Genomic DNA, 16,768 nt, shown 5'->3' with positions numbered 1-16,768 from the left:
CACACACACACTTTCACACGCATGCACACTCACTCACACACACACTTTCACACGCACACTCACACACACACACACTTTCACACGCACGCACACTCAAACACACACACGCACGCACACTTACACACACACACACACACACACACACTTTCACACTCACGCACACTCAAACACACACACGCACGCACACTTACACACACACACACTTTCACACGCACACTCACACACACACACACACACACTTTCACACGCACGCACACTCAAACACACGCACGCACACTTACACACACACACACTTTCACACGCACACACACTCAAACACACGCACGCACACTTACACACACACACACACACACACTTTCACACTCACGCACACTCAAACACACACACGCACGCACACTTACACACACACACACACACACTTTCACACTCACGCACACTCAAACACACACACGCACGCACACTTACACACACACACACACACACACTTTCACACGCACGCTCACTCAAACACACACGCACACTTACACATACACATACACATACACACACACACACACACACTTTCAGACGCACGCTCACTCAAACACACGCACGCACACATACACACACACACACACACTTTCACACGCACGCACACTCACACACACAAGCACACACACAAAAGAAAGATTGATAATTCATTCAAGATAGTAAATCATATACATGTACAGTACCTTTTAAAAAAGATTTTGCATCATGAAAAATTGTCCTCGTTTTGATGAGAAACAATTGTTCCCAAATCATTGTTTGGTGTGTTAAAAAGACATAAAATGGGAGAAAACTCTGGTCCAGACATTGTTCATGTTGTAACTGATTGTGGTGGCTGGAAATGTCTGGTAGTGATGGAATATCTGCATGTGAAGAGGAACTTTATCAGCAGCAATTAGTCTTGACATCCAGTGGAATGCTGAGTTCACTAAATCTATCACTTTAAAAGCTTAATTGATTATTAGAAAACCCTTTTCAATCATTTTATTATAATTAATGTATTGCAATGAAACTGTCCTTTTTGTTCAAGATTGAAGGTTGGTTTATTGTCAGTACAACAGTATACACAGTATAGAGCATATTGAAATAATGTTTCACACAGACCTCCAACTGTGCAATCATTAAGGATAGATTAAAAAAAGAAAATTGTAAAATTGTCTGTACACCAAACAAGGACAAAAAGGACATTATGTAAGATGCTTGTAAGATATTTCAAACAAGACATACAAGACTAGACAAACGTGCAAAATGAGCAGAATGTTGCAAGTTGCTTAAGGCTGTACGTGTATTGTTGTTGAGTTTAAGAGTGTTCTGGTGATGCCAGTGCACTGAGAGCTCTGACTGCTTGCGGGAAGAAGCTCTTGCAGTGTCTGGCAGTTCCAGATCTGATGCCGTGGAACCGTCTGCCAGACGGCAGGAGGGAGATCAGGGCATGAGAGGGGTGGTGGGAGTCCGACAGGACGAGCTCTTAATAGTAGAATCCATCACATGTGGGTTGGAAATGTTATGTGTGTTTGTGTGTGTGTCTGCATATATAAATAACTGCATCTTTTTATTGTGTGCACACACACATGCATACGTACATACATACATACGTACATATTTATATTTCACCTTAAAGAGTTAAGATATTTCTACTCAGATTGCCTGTATGAACTGGAAAAGCTGTAACTCCTTGGGCGAGTTTGTTTTTATGAGGGCTGAGTCAGCAGAGGACGCCGAGGTAGAGTCTCCCTTCAGGCAATGGGTTAAGGGTTTTTCTTCAGCGCTGGAGAAGGGGCTGCTTTGATGGGGGCATAATAATTGTCTAAAACAGAGGAACATTGGGGAGAGTTAGTGGAAACGCATTTTACAGAACAAATAGACACAAACTTTTGGAATAGCTCAGTCATGGCTATGTTTCGTCGATAGACTGTGAAAGAGCCGGTGGCATGCGCGGCTCATAGTGGCTGCCAGAAGCTTCAGCCAGGGGTGGATGGCAGTGCACCAGGCCAATTATGACGAATAACTGCATCTTTATACTGTTCAGTGGCTGGGAGAGAGCAGAGATTAGGGCTGGCATCTCATAAAGGAGCAGGCCACGACACAAACCCTGTCAGCACGAGAACCTGTAGGGTAGGGTTCCTTCACGTTTTTAAATGTCTCAGTTAATGCAGCCGATTCAACAATTTCACGTGAAATTGCAGCAATATAGAGCATAATCTTCGGATGGGTCTACCATCTGTATTGAACTTGACTGACGCGAACCTATACTGCCTCCAAATGAAACATATTCGAAGGTATAACCTGTAAGTCACATTTGAAGCCGCAGTTTTGAATCTATGGGCGCGTACTTTGCCTAAAATGTAGATGAAAAGTGCAGACGTCGAGAGGCAGTTGCGGTAACGCGCCTGGTGACCAGCAGGGGGCGCAAGCGCTCCGCGCGTCCTTCTTCAAAGGCGGCGGCAATTAGGGATTATCAGACGATCATGTGCAGCCTGAGCGTCCTGTTCCTAAACAAAGCAGGGGCCTAATGGAGAGGACCGCGATTTCCTTCTTCTTTGCATCTTCTCTGGACAGTACACACCGCTGGAAGCGTCAGTATTTGTAACTGGGAAAAGTCCATTTAATAATCCAAGAAAAGAAACTACTTCATGGATATCATATGTTGTTTTTATTATTAGAATTAGAAATTGCATGTATAAATTCTAAAAACATTTGATGTAACTTATCCCTGGGGCAGCACCGTAGCTGACCCTTTATTCGATATTTTAAACAGTTGTTTAATGTGCTGTATAAATGCATAAACGCCGATGGCAGGAACGACACAAGCAGTCGCGCTGTCGAACCGGACCGTGATTCGCAGCTGCTCGGTCGAGGGCGCCGGGCACGACTCTCGGCCAATCAGGCGGCGGCTGCGTCGTGACGTCAGCGCGCGAAGGGGGCGGGGCCGGGAGGGCCGAGCGCGGCGCGCAGCGCGGACCCGGCAGCATCCCGCCGCGCCTGTGTGACGGCGTCGAGCTCGGCCGTCCTGCGCTTTTTTCCCCCCGGCGCTTTGATGTCTCCGCGCTGACTTTGTCCCCGATTTGTGGGGGGACGGACGGCGATGCGAAATCGAGGTTCCCTTAGTCGGGTTCTGGTCACGCCGCGGAGCCGAACGCTGAACTACACAATATCTGGTAAGTTCGGGGTTTCTCTCGATTACCCCTAAAACGCGACGAAGTGACATCAGCGCACAAACATACGGTTGTCACTTTAGCATTTACGTTAAACAGCTCATATTAAAGGGCGCTTAAGTGTTCGGGGCGTCACTTTTTGGGGGGGTTTCATGCACCCGTACCGGCCGGGAGCCGCAGCTCTCCTCTCCTCTCCTCCGTGGCCCAGAGGAGGCATGTGGGTGACCAGCAGCAGCATCAACACCATCACAACCGTAAATTAATAGTTTTATTTAATTTTTTTTATTGTGGTCACAACAGGGCGACGGTAGCCTAGTAAACCAGACCCGGGTTCAAACCCCACTTACTACCATCGTGTCCCTGAGCAAGACACTTAACCCTGAGTGTCTCCAGGAGGGGACTGTCCCTGTTATTACTGACTGTAAGTCACTCTGGATAAGTGCATCTGGTAAATGCTGTAAATGTAAATGTTTTAATGCGTTTACTTCGCAGCCAGCTCGGGGTCGAGTCCAGATGGCTCTGACGCAGGAACACACCTTGTTTCTTCTCCTGGAGCTGCTGCTAGTGCATTCTTTTCTGGTGAGATCCATTCGCATCTGATCCTTGTCTCGTGTTTAATTATCAAGGGTTTTTTTTTTTTTTTCGACCTTGGATTTGGGCAGCTGGCCGGGGCCAGAGCCGCCCGGACCTTTTTCCCGGGGTGGTGTGAGAAACCCGATGTTCTGTCCCGCTCAGGTTCCCTTGGTGGCGGAGGAGATGAGAGAATGCCCCGAGCAGGAGTACAAGGACCGCTTTGGTGACTGTGTGGCCTGCAAGCAGTGCGGCGCTGGACAGGAGCTGTCAAAGGTACGTTTTGGTTTAAATATCGTTCATTCTGCATTTTCAAGGTTTCCTTGTGGTATCCTGCCACCCTTTCCGGTCTTTACTCTGCCAACCACATTTTTTGACTGTCTTTGGCTTCCCGGATAAGCCAATTTAACAGTATTTCTGGGGGGGCTGTTGTTCACATTCAAGACTTTTTATTGATATTGTACAGTTTTTGCCAGCAGACATTGGGGGCGACATCATAAGGACATCACAAATATAATAGATTATTATTATTTTACTATTCTCAACCAGCCAGGTTTCCCATTTATAGTCCAAATCTCGGTCATTGCAGATGGACACGTGATACAGGAGAAGTCAGCTGACTTCATTTCCCTCGCGCGTGACTCGACTCCTTCACGACCCCAGATTCTGACCTGCAACACAGGGTTGTAGCACTTCCAAAAAAGCAATACACCATGTTTCAGCTATATTATATAAAGCCAACATAAACACCAGTATATACCGCGGTTTACACTAACTCGTCACATCCAAATATTTACGACTTCCTTTCTTTCGTGAAAAGTTTTTTTTTTTTTTTTTCCTGCGTCTCTGCGGAGCGCTGGCTTCTCTTTAATCAGCTACACCCACACATTTGGGCCGCTGCGACGTTGCAGCTACTATCGATATGATAGCATCTCGGCCTCTGAGAAACCTGTCCGAAGTTTCACTCGTCTTCTCAGGACCGACGTTGTATGTCCCCCAGACCCCGACTCGAAAGCCGTTCATGCGCAGGTACATTAAAACTGCCAACATGTGTCGAACATGAGGATCGCTGGTAACCCTTTCATCTTGGGCCGCTCGACGGGGACTCATTAGTGAGCTGCATGAGTTTTTTTTTCGGTCAATGAATGTTAAAAAGGCCCGTGGCCATGGTCAATAATTGGCAGGCCCCAGTGCTCAAGCATTTGCGGCTGGTTGCGTTAGGGAGTGGAGATGAAAAATCCCAGTCATTCTCGGGTGACTGCAGTGGATGCCTGTGGCTCTCTGGATCTCGCCTTGGAGCGAGTCTTAATTACGTTGCAAACGCTTGAAGCAGATGAACTTGAAATGAGGAAATTGAAGCAGATCGCTTGAATGCATTCCATAAAGAAACTTTATTCATCCCAGCATTGGAAATTGCAGGTTGTAATTGCACAAGGATTAAATACATCGCATTACAGCACAATATAAAACTGTGAAAAGTGCAATAAAGTGTAAACACGGGTCTGGGTGCTGTGACACATTGTGGTGATGTAATAATAAAGCGTGCAGACCTGAAGTTTACCGTTCGAAATGCGTGCTTGGCGGTGCAGCTGCAGGAATTCTTTCGGATGGGCAGTGTTCCTTAACTAAGACGACCTCAGAATGACCCTGGTTGTTTCCGTTGTGTCTGTCTGCACCGCTCGGTCCAGATATTGAGATTAAGGTTGCATCACTCTGCTTTTGCACAACAGAATTTGTGCACGTAGCGAAGCAGAAACGTAGGAAATATGACTTAGATTCAAACCAAGCAACATTTATCTTAGCTGAGCATCTAGTGCTAAGATAAGGGTCAATCGACCACTTATCCACACCACCCCACCCAATGTCGGACCCGAAATGTGCCAGGAAATGTGCCCAGGCACATCATACACTGTGGCGTGCTACCTCCCTCACGCAGGGATCCCCAATCCTGGGGGGAGGGGCGCGCCTCTAATACAGCACTTTTACACACTGGCCACGCCTCCGGCGACCCCACTGCAGGCCCTCCCATCTCTGACACTGCGCGCAGTGAAGGGGGGCGTGCAGTCACCCCACCTGAGCCGGCATCTTCGATGTTGTGGTCAGGTTGCATGAACCTGTCCTGGGTGGGGTCAGCCACAGTACCGTATGCAAATTATTAAAAGCAGTACATTGAATAATGACTAAAAGAATGACTTTGATATTTCAGGTGTCGTAGCTTTAGTTAATCCCGTGGTGTATTAATCTCTCCAATTTTTTTTCCTGTGTTGCTTTACTTGGCAACCTCACAGCAACCTAGTCTGACACTGGGTTTTTTCCTCAATAAATCTCCGCCATATCAAGCTGGAATTGAGCGTGCATGTCCTGACCTCGCTCAGACGTTTTGATGATCCGGGCAGTCGCATTTCTTTTTTTTTTTTTTTTTTCCCAGTGTTATATGCCACAGACAAATTGCTTTTATGCTCTTTGCTGCCAAACGTCCCTCTCTTTTCCTAAAAACGTTTTGCTCCTTTGCGTCATAGTTTCATAGAGAGGCAGTGCAAGAAATATTTTTACATTTTATTTCATGCAAATCCAGTGTGGTGGTGAGAAGTCGCTTTCTCCACCCAGTCCCACGTTTTAAATGTGGACGGGAAGCGGGATGTTGGAGGAATTTTTACGTTTGTTCCTCCATCCAGACCACTTCAGACGGCGTCACGCGGCACGTCCCTTCCCGGAAACCGCTGTGACGTTCTGCTGATGATCACCTGATGATCATCTCGGGACGAGTAGATGCACTTGAAATGGAGAGGATGCCCCTTTGTGCCTTTTGTGGTCTGTTCTGTTGGACATTTCCAGCCCGGCTACGGCCCTGCTCGGCTCGGCTTCTCACACACGTACGCGCGTAGACGCACAAAGACGTCACCGCCACACTCACGGCCGCGCTCCCATGCACACGGGCCCCCCCACTCCCATCGTCTTCTGATCCCGAGCGCCCACATTCCTGTGTGCCCATGCGGTGAAACCGGAGCCGGGCAGGGAGAGAAGAGCGGCGTTTGAAGCTGACCTTCGGCGTAACGATATACGAGCTCCCATAATCCTTCTTTCGGCCGGGGGAATGTGCCGCGTCAACGGCAGCCTCGCAGGACCAGGAGCAGCTGCGGGGGACAATGTGTTGTCATTCCAGAGTGGCTCTTTTTACTCTCCCAGGGACACGGCCGTCCTCTGGCACGTCCGTTAGAAGTCCACTCTGCCAGGGTTGGATAACGCGTTGCGTGCCGTATCAGGTTAATAAAATGACGACTTTATTATTGCTTTTGGTGGGTCGTGGTGAAGGATTTCGAGCTCTTGCTTTTTGGAACGTCCCGTTCTCCCAGCCTGTTGGGAGGCACATGGTTGAATAATCTGGCGGATTTGATTACGGATCGCTGACCTGACACGCATTGTTAAATCTAATTCCATATCTTATTTCTTGGACAAAAAAGGACCGGCCGGTGGGAAAGAAAAGGAGTCGCGGTGCTTCGCCCTTGCCTATGGCCATCGTATTTGTCTGAGCACGGGGACGATGGGGGGGGTAGCGATCCCCTCTAATTATGCTCGCAGGAGTGAAGGTGGAGCTCCTGAAGGGGAAACACTACCGCGTTTACGGAACAATGCGTTGGGTGTTGTCTTCGATCGTTCAAAGAATGTGGGAATCCACGCTTGATATTGTGGAGACCTCGGCCATCTCTCTCGCGCGCGCGGCGCCACGCCTTGATGTGAGCAGCCATGGCGGCGTTTTATGCAGCGGTTGCCGCCGTACGACTTCTTTAGAAGTGAATTGGAGTGGCAGAAAGCCCTTAGTGTGTCTGGTGTTTTTATTTATTCATTTTTAATATAATTGTTTTTTAATCAATTTTTATTAATCCCAAAGGAAATGATTTCTCTGCTTTTAACCATCAGCCATGACAGGCGCCCGGGGAGCAGTGTGTGGGGACGGTGCTTTGCTCAGTGGTACCTTGGCGGATCGGGATTCGAACCGGCAACCTTCTGATTACGGGGCCACCACTGCCTTAATCCCAGCAGTGAAAAAGTGCTCGTCACTTATCACTGAGAAGATACAAAATAATAAACCACGAATGGGAAACAGTTTATGGGATAATGCACCTATATAAAGTTGTTTTTTTTTTTATGGAAGCAGCCGCTTGGCTTCTCAGCCCTTAGCTTACCCAACCCCCTATCCCTGAGATGTTGGAGCTTCAAACCCCATGTGCCCTGACTTGGCTGCTCCAGATGGATAAAAGGAGCTGGCCACTGCCTCCCCAGTAATAAATTCACTCTAAAACCACAATGGGCGTCCTCCTGGGCCTTTGTCATTCTAATGCAGCCCATTCTCCAGCTCGGAGCGGAAGGCTCCACATTGATCTTAAGAGAGTCAAGGAGATTATTGCCGATGTAAAATGGACTGGCTTTGTTCAGGTCGGGGACCCTGCGCGGACACCCGGGACCGTTATTTTATCCCTGGACTCTTGTCGGTCCACACCGGCATCCTCCCTCCCTCCCTTCTCCCCGCCGCTCACCAGTGGGGTATCTCCTCTGCTTAATCCTGGCAGGAATGCGGCTTTGGTTACGGAGAGGATGCCCGGTGCGTGCCCTGCAGGCCCAGCCGCTTCAAAGAGGACCGAAGCCTGCAGAAATGCAAGCCGTGCCTGGACTGTGTGCTCCTCAACCGCTTCCAGATGGGCAACTGCTCCGCCACCAGCAACGCAGTGTGCGGGGAATGCCTGCCGGGGTGAGCATCACGAAACACAAAGATCAGCTCATCTTCTGCTCCCTTTCCTATTCACAGCAACCGCAAACTTTAGTTTTTCTGATAAATCCAGCGACAGGTTTCAAGGAAATTGAATGAATAGTAATAAGTATGTAATGCTGTGGCAAATATGATTATAATGTTGGATTAAAATACGATTTGGGTGTCCAAAGTAAAAGTTCATTAGTGTCTCCTGTTTGTTGGAAATGTTGTTGCAGATACTACAGGAAGACCAAGCTGATCGGCTTCCAGGATATGGAGTGTGTGCCATGTGGACACCCGCCACCACAATATGAGCCTCACTGTACGTTCCCACCATTCACCTTGATTTCACAACCAGGTTTGGTTCTAAACGTTTGATCATCTAAATCACCACAAGAATGCATACAAAATTCCAAGTAATTAGTTTTATGACCAGGAGAAGAAATATGTTTCAGAAGTCCTGCCAGGTGAGGAAACACAAACTCCCAAAGATCCAACTTTCATCCGGTACAATCAGTTGTTAGAGCAGTAAGCCGTCCGGTCACTGGAACGCAGCCTTCATTCAGCGTGTTGATGCAGCCATGCTGAGATTTCACAAGCAAACGAATGGCTGATTTTACGAGCCAAGACACACCGTAAAGGCCAAATGAACACTGTCCGTGTATTTCCTGGGGCTATGATTGAGAATTAAAGAACTTTCTCTTGACCTGAAAAGTCCATCAAACTCAATTGTCCTTGGACTTGACTTAAATAAGTATGTTTTGCTTTACTTTCAAGAGATGCACACATTCACAGACAAGAACTTGGTAACTGGAAAGCACGTTGTAAGTCGCTCTGGATAAGGGCGTCTGCCAAATGCCGTAAATGTAATAGCGTATGTAGTGGGATGCATATGATTGGAAACGTGCGAACTTGCAGCCAGGCCAGTTCTAACCCTTCAGAGGAAGAGAAAAACCGATAACCTAGGGCGTTACACAGGATCCGATTCTGGAAATCATTTGGGTTTACTACCTCTGTGCAGATCTGCTGAAAGATCTATATATTTCTAATCACTGACACGATTGAGGGCCAGATCAAGACTATTCTGAATAAGACAGGTTTGTATTACTGTTCCTTCCTCTTTGTCTAGTATTTGTGTATGTCAGTTTGAGTTTTCCATTAAAAAGAAATGTTAATACTAAGACTTTTTTTTTTCCCCCTCCGCCAATTACAGTTTTTCCACTTTTTTTCTGAAGCAATACACCTTTTTAGGTAATATATCTAAAGATCTTTTCACAGCCTGTCAGTAGAGTTTGTACAGGCTTCTGCTTAATGACATCCTTCTGCTTGTGACATCCAGTCTGTTGGTTGGAGTGTGTTAATATGTCAGGCCTTGTGAAACAAAACAGCCCATTGTGTGTGCGAGGGACAGCAAAGCTGGTCACTCGAGTCTCCAGTGGAAGTCATCCAAAATGTTTGAAAGGCTTTCCGCGTTCTCCTCCTCCTCCTGACGGAGGGTGGTGAAAACTTGACGGGCAGATCACTCTAATAGCCCTGTGCCGGCTCGGGGGGGGACTTTAATCTTGGTTTGTAATAAACGCAACTCACGGTTTTATACAAATTACAGCGTGTGTATAGTTTACTGGGCATCAAAACGGCACCGGAGAAATACTGAATCGAAACATGCCATGGTGCGCCGGGATCGGGCAGTGCTGGTATATCGGATTTGAAATGCTAAAGTTAGTTTGCCCCCTGTAAATCCTCCCTGTTTACTTACCTCCGTTTCCCTTTGCCATGTCGTATTGATGGACGGAGGTTGTACGATGGAATGGCGGTGGAAAGCTCACCTGACGTGGAAACATTGAGTAAATCTCTTCATCAGTAGTTCTATGCTGAATGTTGGTAGAATTATAACAGTGTTACTGCATGACGTCGGGTTTCATTCCATATATTCCGACTTTCGTTGCACATATTCCATATATGTATTTCGTTACATATATATGTGTGTGTGTGTGTATATCGTTTCTTATTTTATTCAAACAGTTATAAATAATATGTGTAGATGATAATGTTTAACACTAATCAGAATTAATTGAGAATTAACTTCACACTAAATCCTTGTCAACAGTGGCTATTCAGGACTGTCCTGACAGGTAGTTCAAAGCAGGGCTTGCAGATGTATGGTCCTGCCCGAGCCGAGCCAAGGGCTCCAGCCAGCCCATTGTCACGGTTACAAAATCTGGTGCCTTTGTGAGCTCGGATGGATTTGCCATTTGTTGCGGTGACTGGAATGCCGTGGTTCCCGGCCGCCTCTCTCATCTCAGTCGAGCACACGGCTGTGGGCTCCGAGCTTTGGCGAGCCAACAATTCGAGCTCAAGTATCAAAGCAGACAGTCTATTGGCACACCCAGAGCAGAGGGCGGCGATAAGATCGGCAGGTGAGATGTGCTCCGTGTGTTTTCTGCAGCTGCGAGCTGCTGATAAGACGGGGCGCAGCGGTTTTGGGGAAGGGGAGCGGGGGGCTGCGCAGCTGGGGGAAAAGTCCGGGGCTCTGAGACATAACAGAGGCTCCCGCTGCGCTGGGTTAATGGCCTTGCGCTTAAGTAACGCTTAAACAATGTTTATACAGCGTGCACAGAACAGATCCCCCGTCTTCGATCCGTCTCTCACGCTCACATCTGTTAATTCAATCCTGCCATAACACAGCAGTGTGGAAGGATACGGCCATAATGGACTCTTGATGTGTCCCTCAGAGGGACGTTTTCGCCCCCACACAACTAATATCAGACTTTCTTTCTGCGGCAAAATGTTCCGTGATCTTATACGCAAGCGCACCTTTCCTCTTCAGATGCTAACACAAAAACACCTTTATCCGTACGCTTTTTGCATAGCCCTGTGCCTCCCCTTAAGGCTAAAGTAATGTTTACACGGCCTAACAAAAGCCAGCGCCGACCTTAAAAGGCCAAACCCCAGTTTGCTTTATGATTAATACGGCAAAAAAACAAACACTAAAATGTAGGTCTCATAGATCTCTGCAAACAAAAGAATCATTTGTGCGGTCCGTTTCATGTATAACTGCGCTGTCAAAATATCACATTTCCTTACAGCTGTGCCCTTTTTTCTGGCCGGATTAAGTAGAGTGTGTATATTGGTGCTCAAACTGTCCACTAAATATTCACTTGCCGTACCTTTGATGGTGGCGACTCGAGCGGCTTTGGTCTGAGTCACTATAACAATATTCCTTACATGAAAATGAGAAGAAGAAAAGTTTCATGGTGCATAAAACTTTTATAAACAGTATAAAAATCAGCATATATGAAGTCACCGTTCTTACCTGACCAGTCACAACTAAACGAGAGAAAATGCTGACGCGTTTCATGAGCCTCATACGTGGTCATATCCAAACCTTCACAGCCATGCTGTTGTAGGGCGCTAACCGCTGCATGTGCTACATGCTACATGTGGGCGCTTGTTGGTTAGCGTAGCATCAGGCACACCCAGCATTTACATGAAGAGACTGATAACTACATGGTAGTTATTAGTATTTCGAAGAAGGGAAACTAACAGTACCTCTAGACTCTTATTGAGAAGTAGAATTTTAAGGATTTGGGTTTGCCATCTGTTGAAACATTTCGTTTCAAGTCGTCTCTGTAATTATCATTTCACTCATTCACCAAAACCATTCATTTTATTAACTAACGCTGCTGTCTGTATTTATAGGACGGAACAGCTGGAAAAATAACAGAAACCTAAGGCTACTGGGTGACTTCATCTTGGTTTGATCTCATCCTTCAGCCCTCCGTGACTAACGTGTGTGAGAGGCTCATAGCTGGAGAGAAGGAGACAGGGTGATATTCCCCCCACGGCTTTCTCAGCTGTCGTACGGAGCAGCACCTCGGAATGCCGGCCCGGTCCCGCTTGTAATAAAGGGGTGGTCTGACGGTCAGGCCAGGGAGCAGCTCCCCCCCCCCCAAAACAGTGGGGGATTATCACGGGCAGGCCGAGTATGTGGCCACCGCCCCGGGGCTTCTGCCTTTGAACTGAACTATTTCCTCAGAAGATATTCTCATTCCAAACAGGGGGGGCGGGTAGTGCAGTTTATGCTCTACTATGTGTCAACATGAAATAGGACCCCATACAAGCCGTGTTTAATCAGTAACCTTTATCATGTACTGTATCTGCTTTAGCCCTAATTCCACCATCCTCAGAAACGTTACTGTTCCAGACAATGGGGGAATCTAACAAATTACACAAACAATAAGCAATAACCTGCATAACACATTTAGTGTTATGCATAAAGACCAGTGTAATGATCAGTGTAGGGCAGGACTACCTGAAGCCAGGTCAGAAATCTTGGCTAATCCCAGCGTTGTATTCCTGCGTGTCCCCTCAGGCATCGGATTGGTGAACTTGGTGCCCATCCAGTCCACGGTGACCAGCCCCAGGGACGTGGCCCTGGCTGCGGTCATCTGCAGCGCTCTGGCCACCGTGCTGCTGGCCCTGCTTGTCCTCTGCGTCATCTACTGCAAAAGGCAGCTGCTGGAGAAGAAGCCCAGTGGTGAGACCAGCCTCTGACCAGCGGTTGGGATAAACTCGGTTATTCCAGAGGAATGACCTCAAAAAGCACTTGTGTGTTCTGTGATGGATTATGATGGGTATTTAATACTAGATCTAGCAAAATGAAATGATCCCTTTGTAGTGAGTACTGCTGCGTTTGCATATTTGGGCAGAGTTTCAGCCTTTCACGTTGTTCTGAAATTCTGCTTGGCAATGTGGACTGTGAAGGGAGGGTCTTAGGAAAGGGACATTCGGGACAGATGATCTCCTCTGCTTTTGCCATGATTTTTTTTTTCCTTCTGGTGTTGGAATCTCATAAATGAATCCTTGATAGACCAAAGATATAATGTACAAAGTTCCACCCTTTGATGATTTTAGAGGCACCTAGGTGGTCTTGAGTTATCTAGCAAACGTAGGTCTGGGTTTTTGCAGGAAGGAACGCACGAAAGGCATGATAAAGACACCTTGAGGGACATTGTGATAAAAACACAGTTAAGAATCTGGCGTAAATTCCAGCAACGTTTTTTGACAAAGAGTGAATCTCTTTGTAGGATCGCTGAGGTCACAGGGAAGTCCGTATAGCGAAGCAGAGCTGTCTTGTCTTGAGAGAAGGAGACCTGTGGAATATTCCCAGAGGCCTTGCTGCCACTGCCATCACCGTCCAGGTCACACTTGTGGTAAGTTTAATTCCTGGCCGACTGAATAGCTAGATTACCATTTATTAACCAATGGTAAAATATTATTTGGCAAATAATGGACACTTATTCTTTACAGGCATTTATCGTGTTCCAGTTGCAAATAGGAATTGAGGGAAAATGTTTGCATGAGAGACTAAAAGCCCTTGAGCCCTTCAATGATATTGTTTCTAAAATTAATTTCTTACTTAACCTAATAATAGAAACAAATTGTGCATATTTGTCCTGACCGAGGCCAAATGCATTTTGTCATTAGGGATGTGCTTTTAAGCGCTGTGGGAAAAAATAAACAGTGACAAAATGATCCTGCCTGCTCCATTTCACATTTATATATTAAATGTGGCAGAATTCCCATGACACTCACTTAATTGTTAAGAAAGTTCTTCAAGTGCTCTTCAAAAAGGTTCAAGTGTATCTGTGATTACGGAGATGAATGTCTTTCAGGTCCGGTTCACTTGATCCCTTCTCTGTGCTTTGATGAGACGTGCAGCTTGGGACGCAGCGGAGACATCAGCCCCTTCCAGTCTCGTAGCAGCCTCATCGATGGGTAAACGCTGCTCGTCATAGTATTTTCTTTTCACATATGGCTTTTCCTGCAGTTGACCTGCATTTGTGGCTCTCTGGATAAGTGTCATGTAAATGTACAGAGTGTCACAACTAAAACTGCAGCAGAAGTTTGGTTAACTGCACACTGCTGTGAGCTCTTCAGGATTTCTTTTGAGATTTACAGTCCACACTAAATTTTTCTTCCAGGCAGGTGATCCCTTCCGAAGGAAGCAGTCTGGCAGATTTGGGAGAACATCCAGATCCTCCCCCAACCGAACTGTCTGACGTGTGGCCCCTCATTCAGAACACTGCTGGGATGGATAGACTCACCACCTCTCCTCATGTGGACTTGAAGGAAAAGAGCACAGCTCTGGCCAAAGAGGAGGAAGAGGATGGAGAGGAGGATCAGAAACTGGAGACCAGCCATGAAAAAAAGTCAGCTGACCAAAACTTGTCTCGGTAAAATATATTTTCGTACCTTATCAATTCTTATGCCTTGAATATAAAATGGCATTTTTAAGGCAAATAGGCCTTCATGCACCAAGTGACTCAGCGCTTCCTTTACCTGTCAGTGAATTGATCCCTAAAATTAGTCCAGGACAGGGGTGTGTTCAGAACAGTTCAATTTCAGTCTGCATGTCACTAGTGAAAGATTTGTGCCCCTCAGCATCACTCATTCAGTGTTCTTCAGTTCTTTTGTGTAGTCTGAAGATTTATACCTGCGCCTGTTGGTCCAGGGCCCAGTTTACCAAAAGCAATGCTCTGTAACAGCACTTACAAAACTGAACAATCCGATAAAAGAAAGAATGTTGGAAATATAGCAATTGAAACTAACTGAATAACTTGTTACAATATATTTGCCGCAATCTTATTGAATTGCACCGTTTGTCTATACCTCGAATGTGACATGAAATATGGATGAATATTCAGGCCAACATGGCAAATCGGACAAGCGGTTTTTAGAACTAGAACCTTTCCGTTACAAAAAATATAATTTTGAAGAAGCTTTGAATGTCGTTAATGATTGTGGTTTGGGATATCAATTGTTCAAGTGGGCAAGGCCTTGTGGGTGTGTCCTCGAGTTAAAGCCACTAATCGGCCCACAAACAAATAGGCCTCAGCAGTCAGGAATTGAGAAAAGAATGTGCAAACACACGCTGTACAAGGACACAAAAAGCCCTTATTAAAATCTGGTACAAAAAGGGCCTAAACCGTCGTCGTAGCCTTTGAAGAAGTGACTGCATTAAATCAAGCCGCAGGCGTGAAAAATACACTGTGTGCTAGCATGACACAGCACATGAGATTTATAAAGGGTTACTCTAGAGTAGCACCCACGGTGAGTGTAGCGGAGGTGGTGAGGAATTACCCTGCATTTTTTTTAGCCTTTGCTGGGCCAAATGTTTTCATGTATTCGGAATGAAATGAGCAATTTAATAACATGATAATAAATTTAGCCAAGTCTGTGTAACTGTATCCTCACCAAAGAAAACCACGTTTAAATGTATCTGCACAGAAAGAAGACGTCATTGTTGATCAAAGTCTAGATCGGATTCTTATGTGTGGCCAGTCAGAATTCATTGGTTAGGGTTTAATCTGGCCGTAACAGTTCAAAGCGGTCATGACCATTTGTGTACTTTTTTCTTTTCTAGGATATGAAGTACACTGGACGTGAAACCCCTCTGGAAGAAAGTTATCCAAAAGTCACACTGCATCTTCGTAGCTGTTGTGTAAATGCGTGAAAAAAATCTGGATCATACAAACGTGTGGCGCAAAACAAAAAAAATTGAACGTGACAGACTGAATGTGGAAATCCGGGACGCCTGTCATCAAATGAACAAGAGGAAGTGATCGGTCACCTTGCCCAAGTGTCTTCCATCTCGTCTTGAGCCTAATTTCTCCCCGAATTTTGAATGTCAAATGCTTTTTCATGTGGTTAGCGCTTCTGGAAAGTTAATGGCTGGCCGGTTTACCATGCAGCGCCGAGCCGGCAGAGGCCAGGCCGTATGAAACGATGCCGTTGTTTGTGCTGTAGATACTGTAAAATAGTCAAAATAGAAGCCAGTATTTTTCTAATGTAGATTGTTCGCCATCGTGGCCACTTTGCAACTCGTGGTTGATGTGCACTTAAACACATTTCTGAAAAGAGCTTTGGGTATGTTAAAAACCACTCGAACCCCTGATCCACAATTTCACTACTGCCTCAACGTAAGCAAGATAAAAACCAGGAACAAAATCCATTAATGTTTAAAAGTTCAGGGTCTTTTGGAATTGTGCTTTTTTTCTCTTTTTTGGTAGAAAATGTTTGCCAATAAATAACATCAAATACATGAAAAACGTTGTTCAGACGTTGTTCATGTCGTAAATGACTGTGTGTGGTAATGATTGAATATCTGCGTACATGTAGAGGGGAACTTTATCAGCATTAATTAGCCTTGACTTCCAATGGAATTCTGTGTTCATTAAGGCAGGTCTGATTATCAGAAAATCCCTTT

General features: G+C 46.0%; 1 protein-coding gene across 1 annotated transcript; it reads left to right on the top strand.

Annotated features, from left to right (window-relative positions):
* Nucleotides 1-2,957: 2,957 nt before the first annotated feature.
* On the top strand, nucleotides 2,958-16,642 carry tnfrsf19 (tumor necrosis factor receptor superfamily, member 19). The gene is made up of 10 exons (XM_028963015.1): nucleotides 2,958-3,185; nucleotides 3,675-3,761; nucleotides 3,918-4,028; nucleotides 8,321-8,499; nucleotides 8,736-8,821; nucleotides 12,872-13,036; nucleotides 13,587-13,712; nucleotides 14,175-14,277; nucleotides 14,484-14,735; nucleotides 15,926-16,642. Exons 2-10 carry the CDS (start codon nucleotides 3,696-3,698, stop codon nucleotides 15,930-15,932), a joined length of 1,095 nt encoding a protein of 364 aa, XP_028818848.1. The 5' UTR covers nucleotides 2,958-3,185; nucleotides 3,675-3,695; the 3' UTR covers nucleotides 15,933-16,642.
* The last annotated feature ends 126 nt before the right edge of the window (nucleotides 16,643-16,768 follow it).

This window comes from Denticeps clupeoides, chromosome 19 (assembly GCF_900700375.1).
Source record: "Denticeps clupeoides chromosome 19, fDenClu1.1, whole genome shotgun sequence".
NCBI classification, from domain to species: domain Eukaryota; kingdom Metazoa; phylum Chordata; class Actinopteri; order Clupeiformes; family Denticipitidae; genus Denticeps; species Denticeps clupeoides.
The sequence above is the reverse complement of the archived record's forward strand: the minus strand, read 5'-3'. Positions and strand labels throughout refer to the sequence as shown.

Coding starts and splice junctions, on each gene's coding strand:
- tnfrsf19 (XM_028963015.1), top strand. CDS start 3,696: ATGGCTCTGACGCAGGAACACACCTTGTTTCTTCTCCTGGAGCTGCTG. Junction 4,029..8,320: donor CTGGACAGGAGCTGTCAAAG/GTACGTTTTGGT, acceptor TAATCCTGGCAG/GAATGCGGCTTTGGTTACGG. Junction 8,500..8,735: donor TGCGGGGAATGCCTGCCGGG/GTGAGCATCACG, acceptor ATGTTGTTGCAG/ATACTACAGGAAGACCAAGC.